General features: G+C 43.2%; 1 protein-coding gene and 1 long non-coding RNA gene across 6 annotated transcripts in view; one reads left to right on the plus strand and one right to left on the minus strand.

The window, feature by feature from the left end:
* Positions 1–1629: 1629 nt before the first annotated feature.
* Positions 1630–16794, minus strand: part of comtd1 (catechol-O-methyltransferase domain containing 1) — a 40314-nt gene continuing 25149 nt past the window's right edge. For 2 of the 5 annotated variants that reach the window (XM_037122651.1, XM_037122652.1), the window contains exons 3-9: positions 13664–13798; positions 4721–4839; positions 3999–4104; positions 2730–2848; positions 2239–2293; positions 2026–2159; positions 1630–1930 (exon numbers count right to left, since the gene is read on the minus strand). In XM_037122651.1, coding sequence (XP_036978546.1) covers positions 1778–1930; positions 2026–2159; positions 2239–2293; positions 2730–2848; positions 3999–4104; positions 4721–4839; positions 13664–13748 — 771 coding nt within the window. In that variant the 5' untranslated portion in view covers positions 13749–13798 and the 3' untranslated portion in view covers positions 1630–1777. Of the gene's footprint in view, positions 1931–2025; positions 2160–2238; positions 2294–2729; positions 2849–3998; positions 4105–4720; positions 4904–4940; positions 5095–13663; positions 13799–15389; positions 15481–16794 lie in introns of those variants that run through there. The other 3 variants (XM_037122648.1, XM_037122653.1, XM_037122649.1) reach the window with 3 other exon arrangements.
* On the plus strand, positions 8034–12168 carry LOC119033059. The gene is made up of 3 exons (XR_005079130.1): positions 8034–8469; positions 8661–8731; positions 11452–12168. It is a non-coding gene; the product is annotated as an uncharacterized LOC119033059 (long non-coding RNA).

Consider the following 16794-nt stretch of genomic DNA (forward strand, 5'->3'; position numbering starts at 1 on the left):
AGTGCTGAGTTTGGTCACAGTCCAAATCATCTACAGCATATCCATATTGAAGGGCTTTAATTCTGCATAAAAAACACATTATATCAGGCTAAATGCTAATTACCGCTTATCAAAAGTAAATAAGGAAGCTTAAATTAAGGGCCTTAAACGGTGGTAGTAGCCAGCCAAACCATAAGAATTGCCAGTCTCCCTCAATGACGCCTTATAAATATAGTCTATGCTAATGTAACTTCAAAGACTAACAGTGTCCAAATAACTCTAAATGATGTCTTTCTAACTATGATAAATATGTTCCACATTCTACACTGAGGTCTTGCTCATAACTAATTCATTAGTAGAACCTGTGTAGGTTAATAAGTGTCAAGCTATGGTGAATAAGATATTAGTAAGACCCCACTCCAGTAGTAATTAGGGGGTTATTGAGAGACACCTCTCGTAATGGAGGTCATGCAGGATAAGTTATTAATAAGTGCTTTTTAATGACTAATAATGAGCAAATATATACACTATCATGCGTAGTAATGGTAGTATGTGTACCCAATATTGAGTGTTACCTACCTTTTAACCCCACTATGTATGCTTAAAGTACACTGAGCTGATTATAAGTCTGTACTTTTAAACTAGTAATATTAGAAAGCAGGCCTGTCACTTGTAATGGAGTATTTCTACTTTTTGACTACATCATAATAATACATTCAATCACAACAGCAGTATATTCTCTAACAGACATTCAACCTGCCTGCTCTTACTTTTACTCAAAAGGTTGGTCTGAGGATTTCGTTCCAGCACTGTTTCATGTTTTAATTTAATGCCAACATGTAGGCTCTGTCTTTTTTCCTGTTAAACCCATTAAATAATGATTTTCGCGCCCATAGGTGTAACACATTCATATGTTTTTATGATATTTTAGCTTATTTTAACTGTTCTGTGCCATCTCATTACATGTTTCTTGAAAGCATTAAATCATGTTGTTATTTTGTCCTGCTGCCATTTGGCTGGTAAATAATTCAAAAACACCATATTTGGTGCAACACTCATGCTGTATGTGCGTTTCCATGACTATACATAAATACTGTAACATCTCAGGCCATTGGAGACTTGAATAATACCCTTACAGGTTGCACCCTTGCGGCCATCTTTGCAGCATGTTTTTTAAAGAAAGGGAATCCTGCTTGCCTTCAGCTGCAACTATCCCTGGAATGTATTATATTCTCCCCATAGTTAAAGTGTAACGTTTTACCATCTAGATCACAACAACAAGACACTTAGCAGTCTGGTGACTCACACAAATAAATACTTTTGTGTTAGTCTCATTTGAAAGAGCTTAACTGGAACTTCTTCCCATGCCTTTCCTCTTTTCTTTATTCCACTTGTGTTATTCTGACGTGTCAGCTGTTGTGGCCCTGGTATAATGTAGATACAAACAGAGCTGATCATGTAAACAACAATACATATTTCATGTTCTGTTACAAAGAAAATCAAACCACTATTTGTGAATGTTTATCTGACACTGAGCTTCAGCTATGTGATATTTAGTGATTTAGGAATAATGTCATTTTGATGCTTGAAACCATATGTTTGGCTTTTCTACCAGCCCTTTTGTGATTGTCATCCTTGTAAACATGGAGATGGGGTTGCAATGTTTATTGTAATGATTTTTGTATTTGACAAAAAGCACAGAGGGCAATGAGTCCTCATATAGTTTTTTTTTATATATATATATATATCAAAAGCAACAATCGGTTTAAATAGATGTAACTTTTATATCGTAGTTATTTTAGCGTTTGATGGCAATGGTCAGCCCGTCGCCCACAGTGAGCATGCTCAGTTCGATCCTCTCGTCCTTGTGCAGCTTCTTATTGAGAGCATCCAGACCCTGCGAGGTGATGTCAGCCGGAGCCGGATTCACAACATTTCCGCTCCACAGCACCTTGAAATACATTTTTCAAAAAGGCTGTTTTACTCTGTTCACAGTCTAAACATGCTTTCTAAAAAAAACTATTTGGTTGTGTGAGACATGCTTACGTTGTCAATCGCAATGATGCCCCCTTTTCGTATGAGCTCAAGGGACTTCTCATAGTATCTGTCATAGTTGAATTTATCAGCATCGATGAACACAAAGTCGAAGGTTCCTGCCTCCCCGCCTGCTATCAGTGCATCTAAAGGTACAGGGGCAAAAGTTAATAATGGTAAAAATGTCTCTAATTAGAAATTATGACAAAGATCAACAGCACTTACCCAGTGTCTTCATGGCTATTTCATGCTGCACATTGATCTTGTTTTCAACTCCGGCCTGCACAAAAAGGTTCAATTGTGTCACCTGAGAGTTGTGCATAGATTTAAAGTGTTTATTTTCTTCTTTCTTTAATTGTTTTCTAAAGAGAGTGTTTGGCCAGGCTAAAACAGGGATTGATTTCCTGCTTGGCTTTGCATCTTTATGTGACACCGCCTCCTGAGCAGACACCTTTTTTATTCGCCAGCAGCATTTAGTGAGGACGTATTGACAGGAGGTAGATGCAGAGCATGCTGTCAGCTGCACAATCTCACTCTGACAGAAGCAACAATCAATCTTACTAAACTTGCAGAGTGCCACGTTCAAATGTTGCACGAGCGCCAGGTTGGGAAATACAACCTGTGCTATTATGGATTTAAGACTGAAGGTTTGAACAATGGCTACATGGATGATTGAATGTGAGTCATACTGTTTGGAAAGAGGAAAATTCTCTCACCTCCTTAAAAAAGGGTTTGGCAATGTTCACGTAGGTTTCTTCTATTTCACAAGCCACCACAACTCCATTACTTGGCATGGCCAATGCCATGCTCAGTGCATTGTAGCCTGTGTACATCCCTGCAGAATATAAACAAATAAATGTAGTGAGAAAAAAGTACAACATTTGTCTCCAAAATGTGCAGTGGAAATATTAAAGGAGCACTCTGTAGTTCTGGGAAAGGATTCTTTGACTGACTTTCTAATGCTTAAACAAACTAAATAAACAAACTCTTCTTTTCTTGACAGAATAAACAAACTGACATTTAAGGACAACAACATTTCATACTGTTTCATTTTATTTATGTGTGGCGGACCCTGCCAATGTTCTAACTTCAAACAGTGTTCTGGGACCTTATTTTCCTCCAAGAACAGCTTGTTTATTCACTTATGGAAACAAATTAATATTTCTGAGTTTGTACTATTACCTCATTAATATGGTGAATATTAAAAATGAGTTATTCATCATTTACCCAAAACTACATAGCACCCCTTTACATGGCAGAAAATGGAAATACTAAAGTACAGCATCTGAGTAAATGCACACATTCCATCACTTACTATTGCATATTTGAAAAAATAGTATAATCTTTTGACAGAAAACAAGGAACATCATCATCATTCCTTATGTTGCTGGAATATCTGAGAAACTCAGGAGTCACTTCAAACCTAGCAACACGCTAAGGTGGAAACTAGTCCATCCTCAAGACAAAACACCGAGGCAGAAACAGAGTAATGTAGTTACAAACAAATAAACAAATGGCACAACACAAGAAGGCCAGCTCCTCAGGTCAAGACCCTGCTGTCCACTTACATCTGAAGGAGAAAGATCCTGTCTTTGAGGACAACATGTAAACCTCTAGGCGAGAGGAGACAGATGGTTTGAAAGGGGAGTTAAAGAATCCATCTATGTCAAACTGGAATGACCATCTTTGAACAGAGGAGGTGCCCAGCAACATTACTTATCACCCACCTACAATGCAGTACTGAGTTCCCTCCCCAGACAGCCCCCAGAATAAGCATTCACACCTGGGCTTACCTAGCCGTAGCAACCCACACAAGGCCGGTTGGGTCAACGACCCACAAGTGGACCTACTGACTCTAAAACCCAGATCTCTCATGTGTCCTTAACAACTCTGTAAGGACACTCCCACACCTCTTTAAAATTTCTAATATTCAGTTGGTTTTAAGATTAACATTATCATCGTCCCTTCTTGTCTCTTGATCTCACCAATCTCAATAGCTTTAGTTGCATTTATCAGTCTGATGAGATTTGCCATAAACTGGGCTTGTTCACTTGCAACCATCATGACACTCCACTGGTCTTCAAGGGTTCTCTGAAATGAAGAGATAAAATAGTTTAGAACATATCACTGTATTGTGTTACTTAATGGATAAAAAAAAAACATTTCCTGGGACTACCCCTTGACGCATGTAGCTGTGTAGGCTTCTTTGGCACTGTGCCGCCCTCTAGTGGTCAACAAATATACTGCTTACAGTTTAAAATTACAGAGACAGTTGTGATTATGTTTTGTTTTGTTTCAAGTTAGTTGTTGTACGGATAGGCAAGATAATCAAATATACATATGACACAAAACACAAAACTAAACACATCAAATTCTGAGCAGGTGTGTCTTCAGCTACTTCTTGAAAGTTTCTTGAGAGTGTTCCCTGATGGTTCATCCAGTGGCGGTGAGATCCAAACTTTAGAACCGCCAAACTTCAAAGCCACAATCATCTTTAGTTTTTAGCCTGGAGCGCCGGGTGACAGACCAGCGTCGGTCTGACCTATATAACCGCTGGTAGCCTCTGCATGTTGATCAATGTTGGCAGCCTGCCCATGCTAAACTAAAGGTGATCAGAAGAGCTTCGTAGGGAACACGTTTAAAGAGATCAGCGTGGGTGCAGCGTACCACAATGAGACATTGGGGCAGAGTTGGTTGGTTTTCTTACCAGCCTGAGTTTGGTGAGGACCGGATGCTCCCTCAGTGAGTTGTTAACAACATACTGCAGCACGGCGTCGTCCTTCCCTTCGCCGTGGCTCTTCCCAACAAAGGCAGACTCTCCCACACCTGAGCGAGGAGGAACAGAGTGGCAGCAGCAACCATTACCGCCAATTCGAGAAACGTCTGTCACCTGCCAGATGATAGACAAAACCAAATCCACCTCTTACCTGACAGTGCAACGGCAAGTCCGACACAAAACAGCATTTTAATATCTGCAGCCATTGTGCTCTGGGCTTTGTTAAGGAACGGTTGGACAGTTTTAGATTAAATCCACTGAATCTCTGTTCATCAGTCCTTTTTGTACAGTGTGTGTTTGCTTTGTTTGACCTTTGAGGGGGAGGCTCGGCTTATTGATTTGTGACTGACACATATTACAAAAGTAGGGACAGTTTTGAAGGACGGACAATTATTATAAAACACATATAATACAGTGAAATATTTTGATATCAAACAGTACAGTTAATCTTTATTTATTTATTTTTAATTACAATAATCTGACTAAATCCCAGTAGAGTGACCAACACTGACCCAATTTGTTCTTTTTATTTGCCAATGCTGTAAATTTCCCAGAATACCCCAGACCAGTCTGTCAGCTCTTTTGCAATCCAAACAGGCACTTTGAACAGTTTTATCCGTCTTCCTAAATGTAAGCCAGTACTCAGTACTGTATGTCGGCGCAATTCATGAGTGAAATGTAATGTCCGGGTGTTTCGCAAGATAGCCTGTTCCTTCCCAATGTGTAAATTCCTGCGCGAGGAGTTGAAAACCATGACAAACACTCTGCAAATGTGACAAACTGATAAAAGAGAAGGCTCAACTTTAGTTTTAAATTGTTCTCAGCTGAAGGAAGTGAGACTGTAACTCTCTACCTCTGTGTTCAGAAAGTGAGCAAAAATAGTCAAACTGCTGGTTACAGAGTCACAGTTGATTATAGAAAAAAAACAAAAAAACAATAGAGATGCGTTTGGGGTTCAGACAGTTCTTACCCTTATTTCTTTCCAACTCCCCACAGCCCACTGCTGACTAACAATACTGCCTTCTAGTGGTAGAAGGGTGAAAGAGGATTTTCTTAGTCATTTGTTTATTCTCTGGTGTCCTCTTCAGTGTTTTTCCATGATTAGAGAGATTAAATGTGCTTCTTTCGAGACATGTATATTTCCAAAGTTCAGTAGACATGTGACTTTTCGTGGCAAAGCATAGAGAAGTTTGCAGGCAAGAAGAACAACAGCTTAAGGACTAATGTGATTGCTGAATCTCAGACACTACAGTCATCATTTGCTTTCACTTTCTTTTGCTCGGATGTCAAATGCAGGGTTGTTTCACAAGCAGCCATCAGCGCTGCTATGCAATTCAGAGGTGAGTTTTTGGCCTCATGGTCATTGTGAGTATTTCAGGCGATGCCATTTAGACTACTGGAATGTAACTAAGTGCAATTTTGAGGTACTTTTACTTTACTTGAGTATTTCCATTTAAAGTGTCTGCACAAGATATTACAGTTCACCCCACGCCATTAATGTGACAGCTTTATTCACTCCTTTGCAGATTCAGATTATTATCATGAATTTAAGCCAACAAATACATTCTGATATGTTATTAAAGGTTAATGGAGTAACGGAAATTAGCTCCACCTTTACATGCAGCAACATTAGAGTCATGTCCATATGAATACATTGACAATTATGAAAAAAAATATAATGATAATAAGGACTCACAAAAGCAAGAATAAAATGTGAGACTAAGCAGCCCTTGAAAGATACTGCTTTGTTACAGTGAGTGAGAATTCCCTGCATCGCTGCAGTGAGATACACATTACACTGGACTCTCAGATGCAGAGGGAGAGGCCAGCATGAGCACCTTATCCTGTCAAACTGCCTGAGACAGCGACAAACAGGAAAGATGTTGAGTGGTGACATCAGAGCAGAGCCTGTACACAAGTATGAGTGCTGCATTAAGACAGACTTTAAAAAAAAAAAAAAATCCTCTTTAATATTTGAAATCAGGTTTTCACAAACTTTACATGAAGAATGCAACCCTTCTTTCTGTCAAACCTGATTTACCTGTTCTTTGAGCTCATCTGTGAAGCAGGCAAAGTTTAATGAGCAATGCTTTGTCGAGAGAGAGAGAGAGAGAGACTGGTGGAGTGTTTCCATGAGCCACACTTTAGATCCTCTCGCCTCGCAGCTTCAAAAATGGGGAACAGGGAAGACGGTCGCCAGGAATGTTCAAAAAGGAATTTTGGGGATGTGAGTGGGATGCGAGGTCTCTCCAAGGACGCATGGGGCTTCCTGTGTCTGTTCCCTAATTAAGAATGCACGGATACAAACAAAAACACGCCGCCGACAAGAACACATCAATTAAATGAGCTGTGACACGGGCTGTCTCCCCCCCCAAAAAAAACAAAAAAAAAACATTTGAGTTGTGACGAGGAGAGGAAGGGGGGGTGTCTCGGAGTGCGCGCACAGTTCTGCTGAGGTCCTCTCGCTGAAAATGAGATGCCGTGTTTTTCCACCATCTCTCTCCAGCTGCTCCGGGCCTCTGCTTTACGTGACGCTAATTGTTTCTGCTACTTGTGCCAAGTACCTACTCTTCCCCGGCACATTCTACAGACAGGCCCTGGTCCCTCAGCTGCTTTTTGTGTCTGTTTAAGGAATGAAAAAAAAAAAAAAATGTGTGCTGCCATCTGCAAGCGAGCGCACCACTGTTCCTCCTCCCGGGCCGTGACTGTCAGGAGTGCCACAGTGATACACGCTCACACGCGCTCTCGGAGGTGGAAAGAAAGTGCGCGGTGGAGAAACAAGAAAACAAAACTTGACACGTACAACCGCTAATATGAAACAAAATAATTCAGGAGGTTCCTGTTTTGATGCATTTAACGCGTGGAGTGTGTGTGTGTGTTGGGGGGGGGGTTAAAAAAAAGGTTTTTAAATTTTGCAAAGCGTGCAGAGAAGAATGGCAGGTATAGATTTATTTGATTTTCGAGCACTTAAAAACTCCTGGAGCGCCTCAACTTTTAGGCCCCTCAGCTCTCCCGCGTCCATCCCCTCGCGCATGTTCTTGTATTGCGCTGTGTAGTACCCGCGCGTGAACACCAAGTGGCAGTGTTGTTTAGCAAATCCGCACTTTGCTGCACGCGAGCACAGGCACACGGCAAACGACAGCCAGGCCTTCCCTTCGCTCCCCCCCCCCCCCCCTCCCCATGTCTGGGGAGAGCTAATATCACTTTTCCTCTTGTTGAATTGACCTGTGACACCATCACAGAAGACACGCAGGGCGCGCACATATTGACACGCTTGTAACGCCACACGGCTGTTACATCATCTGTGCTTCGGTCGCAGGGAGGCTTGCTTCCTCCGCGCTCCCCAACAGCGGCGAGTCAGCCCGGCGTCGCCTCGGCTGGGAAGATAAGCGCGCGTGAATATTAAGTGATGCTAATCACAATGGAGAGAGCGACGTCAGAGCGACTGACAGACGCTTCTCCGCGTTCAATTGACATCCTCAGATTTGTCCTCCGCCTGACAAGCGGCATCTCCCGACATGACAAGTCTTGTTTAAGGCTTCCGGAAGAGGCTCGCCACGCGTGCGCACGCGATTGGAGACGCGCTGACACTGATTTTCGCTCGAACTGGGCCACTGTGCTGCCGTGCAAGACCCGAACGAGTGCTTCTGGAGTAGGCACACAAAAGAGCATCAGTTTATGTAGGCCACTCGGAGGGTTGCTGAATGTAGATGAGGATATAGCAAAAAATACCCCCCCCCCCCTTCCCCTCCAAAAAAGAAAAACTGCTTTTCACTCATGAAAATCTGGATTTATCACCACTGTGTGAGTATTTTGAATGTCTAGGATAAGCCTTTCATATTCATTATCATCCTGTCTTTGTGTCTTCTAGGCGCACGGAACAAAACAGAGGATCTGCTTCAGGAGAAAGCCCCCCCCCCCCAAAGAAAAAATGAATGGCAGGTGTGGTTGTTTGACTTTCAAATCACCTCAGCATCTATACTATTAACCCGGCGTGTAAATAAATACAGAATTCAATTTCCATGGAGTCAAGCGATAAGTTGACAGTCCTCAAAAAGATCAAACAGGCTGCTTCAGGGCACGTGAGCCACGGTGGGGAAAAGCCTTGGGTATATGAAAGGTGTTGACACCCTGAGCGAGCCACGAGGAGAGACAAATGTCATATCCCCAGAAACAATTACTGGGTGAGCCACTGGTTTTCTAAGCCAGCAGGTCTCCTTAGCTGCAGTCGGAGCCAGAGGAAGGATGACTCCGTCTTTGTAGCGGCGCTCGGGATGCTGAGATTCTAACTGCCCCCTTCCCTTTCACACCATGTTCCTCCTCCGGTGCAGAGAGTCACATTTTTATCCGCTCGTCATCGCCACAAAGACAACTCTGCCTCAGCGACTGTCCGGACTCACTATATCCTCTCCTCCTATTAGTCTCACTCTCATCTGACTGCCGTGTCCCATTGTGACCGCACTTGAGGCGCTAATGATAATGTTATAACCCTCCCCCCGACCAATTTGCCACAGCAATCAGACTCACTTAATTGAGTTGATTATGAGCCCTCTGTCTGAGATGACCCCTCCGGACTCGAGAACAGGGAGCGGAGAGAGAGATGGAGGGTGGAGGATGGAGGGATGGATTCCTTCAGGCGTTCCATCACTGTGCAGGAGTCGCATGGGATATGACTGTTTGGAGGCATGAGCAGAGGCATATGTGTGTGTGTGTGTGTGTGTGTGTGACAATTCTTGGAGATGGCGTGTTGGGAGAGCAGACCTTCAGGGAGGTGTAAAGGAAGAGGGGGGTGGGACAGTGGCTGCAGGAGGAGGAGGAGGAGGGCTCAGGGTTTTGAAATCACAACACACCCACTGTAATAGAGCCAGACACACACCACATCTGAAGTTAATCCAATCAGGAACAGACACACAAACATAAGGTCAAGAGCAGCTTGTATTAGCGCCGATGATGTCAGAGAGAAGTGGTGTAGTTAATTGACTTTCAGCGTGTTGCAGAGAGATAGAGAGCTGAAGGGGAGCAGAGGGTTTGCAGCAGGTCCATGCAAAATGAAGGTCGGATGAGTCTTTCATGAGCAGGGCTGAAATCTCGGAGTAACTTCGACCATTCCGCTGTGATTTTACTGCTAATTCAGAGCGGCCGTTCGCTGTTCGGATTGTGCCCCCCCGATACAGACCATGTCTCCGTGCAGCACCTCGAGACTCAGGCCGGGCATTAGCATCAATATTCTTTTGGTATCAGTTTTATCTGCAGCAGTATTGAAGAAACGTCAAGTACCAAAAGCTTCACGCGTCTGCTCGGATTTGTTATCGTGTTTACTCATTTATTGATCATGCAGTTTTTGATTTAATCAATATTTCAGTCAACTAAAAGGGCTTGTTAGTTGTCAGGGTAGTCACTTGTTTGTGTTAAGACTGCATTTAATGTGGTTCCTTTTCTGAAATGAATTTTAAAAAAATGTGTTCATGGAGAGAAATAGGTTTATATTGCATAGATGATGCATTCCTTGTTGTCTTCTCTGTTCACATTTCATTCAGTTTATTTATGTTTATATTGTGGGATATTTCTATGCCAGGCGAAGCAACTGTAACACACCAATCTCCACCCCCCGGAATCAACAAGGAATTTCTGATTCCGATTCTGACTCTGAAAGTACAGTTTCACATTTGGGTTTTGGGGGAACAGTTCCCAGCCTCACTCATCTCAAGGTGAACATCAGCAAATGTGGAGAATGTTTGAGAACCATTTTTAGAGGTGTGAAGACATAAACTTCGTGAACTATAAAACACCTATGAATTATTTAGGGTGGATGAGGATGAGTTTTGTTTTGTGACCAATTTACCTCACTCAGCAGACTTTTGAGAATTTTGAGTTGTTAAACTTTTTTTTTTTTTTTTTTTTTTAGCTCATACGGCTTAAAGCAAAAGCACTGTTAGTAATTTCTGCCTTTCAATCAAAACAAAACAAAAGATGCAAGTAGCGTGGGATCATGGGAGTTGCTGTGTTCAATTTTAAACACCTGGTGTTGCTCATGAAAATCTATCTATGTGACTTTAAGGTTTTATAGTTTAGTTCACTTTATTTTTTAATAGTGTTTGTGTGTTACTTTGGGTGTTTACATGTTTGGGATATTGTACACAAACTCAACTAAATATATAACAAAGGTCTGGTCATTTTATTTTTTTAAATATAAGTAGAAATAGTAATAGTAATTCAGCTTATAACTGAGAGCGCAGTGTCATTTTGCTTAGGATGCTTTAGTTCATTCCTTTCTGAATAGTCTTCTTACACACCACGCTCTGGCTCTGCCGCACGACACGCTGCTGCAGCGCTCACACCAAAAGTACATAAACGGAGTTTCGCATCTAAATGTGGAAACGTTTTTTTTTTTATTTTATTTATTTATTTTTTCCGAATATAACATTGGGGGACAACCGTGGCGGGTCTGCGCTGAGATTTGTACTGTTTCATTTACTGTAAAACAGGACACACTAATAAGGGACACAGAGCACAATGCCGTAATATACGGGGATGGAAGGCAAACGTGCTTTTGAGAGCCAAGGATACTGGTCCCTTTCATAGGCGACTTGGTTCCACCCATGATCGAATGCAACATTCTAAAAGGACTATTTACTCTTTTCATTTCCTCTTGTGTATTACAGACGAGAAGAGCGTGTGGCTTGCTGTATGAAAGCAGGGCCTGGCCTAATGTTGCATGAAGACCATGGTGAATTCATATTGATGGGAAAGCAGCCTCTGAAGCCCAGCAGCCATGATTTTTTCATAAGCCACCGGGAACAAGAAGTCAGTCAGCTGACAGGTGCTAACGCCGCCAATTGTGCCGTGGATAAGAGATGGGACATGGAGAAAAGAGGGAGAAAGGGAGAGAGAAAGGGAAGGCAACAAGCGGCTCCTCTTTTCTAAGAGCTTCCGCGTGCAGAATGTGTACGTGCTGCGCTGTGTGTGCTCCCTGCGCCCTGTTCCCCTCTATAGCTGGAGAGGATTTTACGGAGGAGACTGTGTAAACACCAGAATGCATGTCAAATATGATGAGTCTTGATAGCTGTAAAACATACCCAAGGACTGCTCCTCACTTATTATCTACAACCAGAGCCCTGGAGCTATGTCTGCATCCTTCTGCCTTCCCTCCACGCATGTCGCGCCACAAGTCCCTCTCTGGAAAGCATTGATTATTTTGGCATGAGCCAGGGAGAAAGAGAGGTGTGATTTCTTTTGTGTTTCCTCAAGAAAAAAAAAAAAAAGAAAGAAAGAAAGAAAAAAAATCAGCAAAAATAAATATTTTTGCGAGCATGGTGCAGCCACGAGAAAAAATATGAGCACATTGGGGAAGAAATAAAGATGATGGATTTGCTAGCTGACATGTGCGTATGCTTGTGTGCCTTGTGTTAAGAGTGTGTGCGTTTGGGTTCTGCAGAGTTTTGCAATTGCTGCATTGTTTTTTTTTGTTTTTTTTTTTGTTCGTGTGCGCGTGGTTTTCTGAACTGTACATGTAGAACAGTATTATCGGTGTGTAATTGCGCATCTCTGAGTGTTTGGCGCGTACGTAAAAGAAGCGGGATGGGCGCGTGCTGGAGACAGCGGCCGGAAAAAACCTGCAGGCAGTGTGAGGCTCCGGGGAGCCACTTGAGATCGCAGGCAGAGGGACTGATAAGGCAGCTAGCCATTCATCAGGCCAAATGAAGGCAGTAAAGTTGACTGGAGGAGCACAGGCATCGCCCCAGGATGGCAGTCGGCGTCTCAGCGGAGACCTGTGACTAACACATGTGAGCAGGCGTGCAATGCATGTACATACACACACAGCTAGCTGAAGAATGGGGGAAAGGAGGTAGGATGAATGGACCGGGAGGAGGTGCGGGATTCGGGAGCACGGAGGATAGAAGTGTAACGGACCTTCAGGAGCAGAGGCCCCATCTCCTCAGAGCTACACCCAGCGACTTGGGCTCCGTGTCTGGGGTACATGTGGACCGCTCTGCTCGGAAAACATCCATCAGACAGATATTACTGTAATCCAGAGGTGATACATTAGCTCGGGCGCCAGGGGGACGGTGTGTGGCGGTGATGGAGCTCCCTGTCGTTGTCACGGGGGCCTCTCAGAGAGAAAACCACTGCTGCTGCTGCTGCTGCTCAGCGCAGCACGGCTAACACTTCCCTGCTTCATGCCACTGTTTGAATTTATTCCATAGTAATGCTCTTTGTATTTCATTCTTAATCACACCACCCAGAGGATGGAGACATATTTCCACCGAAGAAAGTGCTGGGAAGTTGCACACTTATGAAAGCAATACATTACTTAAGCACTTAGGCCAGCCAAAGAGGAGAGATGAAGCTACTTTAGAGTGTTGCTGCTGTGTTTATAAGACTATATTAGTGTCTCACTGGTGCTTTGATAGAGCTCGTACCATCAATTTGCACAAAGACTCTATCTTTGCTTACATAAATCCCACCTCGGGGTTATTATGAATCTGATTTATTTGCTCCGCTTATGTTTATTATTGTGTTTTATGGTTTATATTCTGTGTTAAACGCCATCAATAGGACTGCAGAGCATGTGTGTCTCATCCTGCGAGGGATGAAAATGGTTTATGGAGCAGTGAGTGCCAATAAACACGCAGCCACAGCCTTTTGGATGTACATCTTTAATGTTTTATGCATGACGAACTCAATAGTTTAGCACAGGTTCAAGGCCAAATGGTAAGCGCTGACAGGACTTCCCGAAGGCAGCTACAAACTGCAGACGCGGGACGGAGATTGAGCTGTGTGCCGGAGAAGGGATCCTGTCATATTTCGTTGTTCTGTCTGAGCGTGCACCTGCCAAGCAGACGCGGCGAAGGAAAAGCTCGAGCCAAACTGTACCTAAATGTTCGGCAGGAGAAGGTCGAAAAAGCTCCTTCTCCGCCCTCCGCGTCCAGTTGCGATCTGGTCGTCTGGACACAGTCATCCTGATGCTGTCTGAGGTGTGGTGAGGAAACTGTAGGCCGTGTGAGTGATCTGTCACAAACAAGAAGAAAAGCAGACAGTCGACCAAGGACAGCAGGACAGATTGATGTCATCAACGGAGCAACATAAGGTGACTTACTCTCTTCAAAATGCTCTGCTCTGGCAATAATAAGGGGGAAAAAAAAGGCAATCAGTGTGGGACTTTCTTTTAACAGACCACTGCTCAGTCGATCACGATATCGATCATTGGAAATAAGACCGTGCCACTCTCTGTTGAAACGTTTCTCCTGCTGAAACGTCAAATGCGCGACTAACCGTCCAAACGTGCGCTTTTGAATGATTTACCACTTGGAGCTCCGAAAAATGGCCAAAGGAAAGCAAACAAAGATCATTTCATCGTTGGTACTGGGAACAGTCCTGTAGTGTTTACTTTAGTTACAATATATAATCCTGTCATTAAAGGCACAGTATGTAGGAATTGGCCAGCTGTCAAATTTATAGTGGGTAACTGCTGACTGTAGCTGCTTTTAGCTAGTTAGCCTTGTTAGTGGTCCAGACTGTGAGCTCAGGGCACCAAGGGTTACACATTGTACCAGAATACAGCACTGTGGAACCAAAAGCACCAAAATGAACAGAATAAAATGGAACGGAGAGAATGGAGAATGCGGTCTCTCTTTCCAAACATTTACCAACATTCATATGCAGTGCACTCAGAGGATTGTCATATCACTTCAGCATTTTTCAGCATTTCTTTTCTTTTTTTTTTTTTTATTTACTTTGCTTGAAGGCCAGGTGAGAATGATCGTCTCCATCATAATTCACAGACCCAGATTTCACAAAGTCTATATGCCAGGTGTAAATGAGAGAACGTGTGGATTTCCTCGTGTTTCCAGCCTAGCGCCTGTCTCTGCTGTGAGTGAGTCTTTGATAGCTGTTACACTGCGAGACAGACAGGCCTGGGCCAAGACGATGGCATCAAAAAGCTGACGATTGACAGCTACTGACAGCCATCTTCCTCCTAAACACACTTCAGGTCCCCAGCGCTGCCTCTCCTCCCCCTTCCCTCTGTCTTTTCTCTCTCTGTCGGGGGAAATTGAGGAGACTCAGAGATAAAGAGAGGGATGTCGTAAACTGGCACCTGTCATCATGTTTTGTTTTGGTCAGGGCACAGAGAACATTCGTAAAGTTTTAAAAGACATTCTGAAGGATTTTGTACTTTCACAGCTACAATTTGAATCTCCAGATGATACCCGGCTCCTCATACTGATTTATGATGATGATGGTTAAACAGAAACATTTGTGTGTGAGGAGTCTCACAAGCTCAAAGGCTTGACAACTTTCCACACACACACACACACAATCAAACTGTAATTACTTTTTTGACATTAATTTGGCTAAATTTGCTGTGACAAAGTATTTACTGCTGGTATTTAGCCCTCTTAGTTTTGTTTTCCAAGACATGCCACCTCAATGTGAAATGCTGTCAGCGAGACAGAGATGCCTGACATGAAACACAAAGAAAGTGAGGTCTTTGGCAGGCGGATATGCACATGCGTGCACGCGCGCACGCTCAAATCACAACAGATTGCGCGTCGCGCTCACGCTTGCATCTGCGCAGACACGCACCTAAACAGGGACGCACCTGGATTTCTCAGGTTGTTGCTGTGTTTCATCAGCTTCAGTTGGGAGCCAGCGCTTCCTTCAACCTGTGGCGCCATTATCTCCTGACACACTTATCCTCCTCTAAATGATTTCTCTTCATCTCCTGCGAGTCACCTAATCAAAGTTGAAAGCTTAATGCCATTCAGAGATCCCACTGCTTTCAGCCGCATTCACTGTCATTATGAGAATGAATGGCGGCAGCTGAGAACTCAGATGTTCTTTCACATCGTAACGGAGAGTCTCTTAATGTGTCTTGTGATCTTTACCGTCGCCGCCTTTGACTGAAGGCCTTGGCTGGTGCCTCGACTAATCATGTTACTCATCTTACACATTACATTTGGGTTCTGTCTGTGCTCCGCGTCTCCCTTTCTCACCCGCTCGCTGTCTCATCGAGATCATTAGTGCATGTTAAAAGAAAAAAAAAAGAGCGCAGGAAGAAGGGAAATATAAAGTTTCACTCAAGTTGAAGCCGGCGGTCTCATCGTGGAAAGCTGTGAGCAGCCTAATAAGACGGGAATTGTCAAGCTTCTCAACGGACGATGAGGACTCTGGAAACCAGGCGCGGATCTTCTCAAACGCTGCCGTATTGTAGCGTGTCAGCGCAGTGGAAACAAAAAACGAACCACAGAGGCTGACTTATTTCGAGCTGTTTACGAGGATTATGTTCAAGGTATTTCCGTGTTTGTGGCGTTCCACAAACAAGATCATATTGTACCGAAGCAACTCAAATGATCTCCAGTGTGACACGTAATTAGTTTTTTCGAGGTCGTCATGTTTTTTTTTTTGTTTTTTTTTTGTTGAGTGGAGGTGTTGACGTTCCCCAGCCGCAACTCCGCATGTTCGTCACTGGCTTGTCACTGCTGTAGTATCTCCTCCACAGTGGGAATTTATTTAGAGAGACTTTTTTTTTTTTTTTTTTTTTTTATTGAAAGAAGCTATCACCAGCCGCATTTTTACAGAGTTATCTTCCAGATGTGCCATCGTGACGACGGGATGACATCTCCATCTCACCCCTAATCCGCAGCCGTCTGCTCGGCGTGTTTGCGTAGGTTTTATATGTGTTTACAGAGAATGTAATTACCTCTTTTAGACATGCAGCTGTTAGAAAAACTGATTTTATGGATCATGGCCGTTGCCAAAAAATGAAAGCACCCTGGGCTTAATTTGTCAATTATTAAATCATAATTACATTTTCTTTGAAGCCATTAGCTACAGGGGGTTTAACAATCCTTTTGTGTCAGGCCTCGAACTTTTCCAGCGCTTTTTCACAAAGCAAAAAAAAAAAGAAAGAAAAAAGAATCAAATCTCAATGATGTGTCTGGATTCTTTCCCCCAATTTAGCTAACAAAGTGCAGAAATGATTCATGGCAGATGAAGGCATACTT

This window comes from Acanthopagrus latus, chromosome 15 (assembly GCF_904848185.1).
Source record: "Acanthopagrus latus isolate v.2019 chromosome 15, fAcaLat1.1, whole genome shotgun sequence".
NCBI lineage: Eukaryota > Metazoa > Chordata > Actinopteri > Spariformes > Sparidae > Acanthopagrus > Acanthopagrus latus.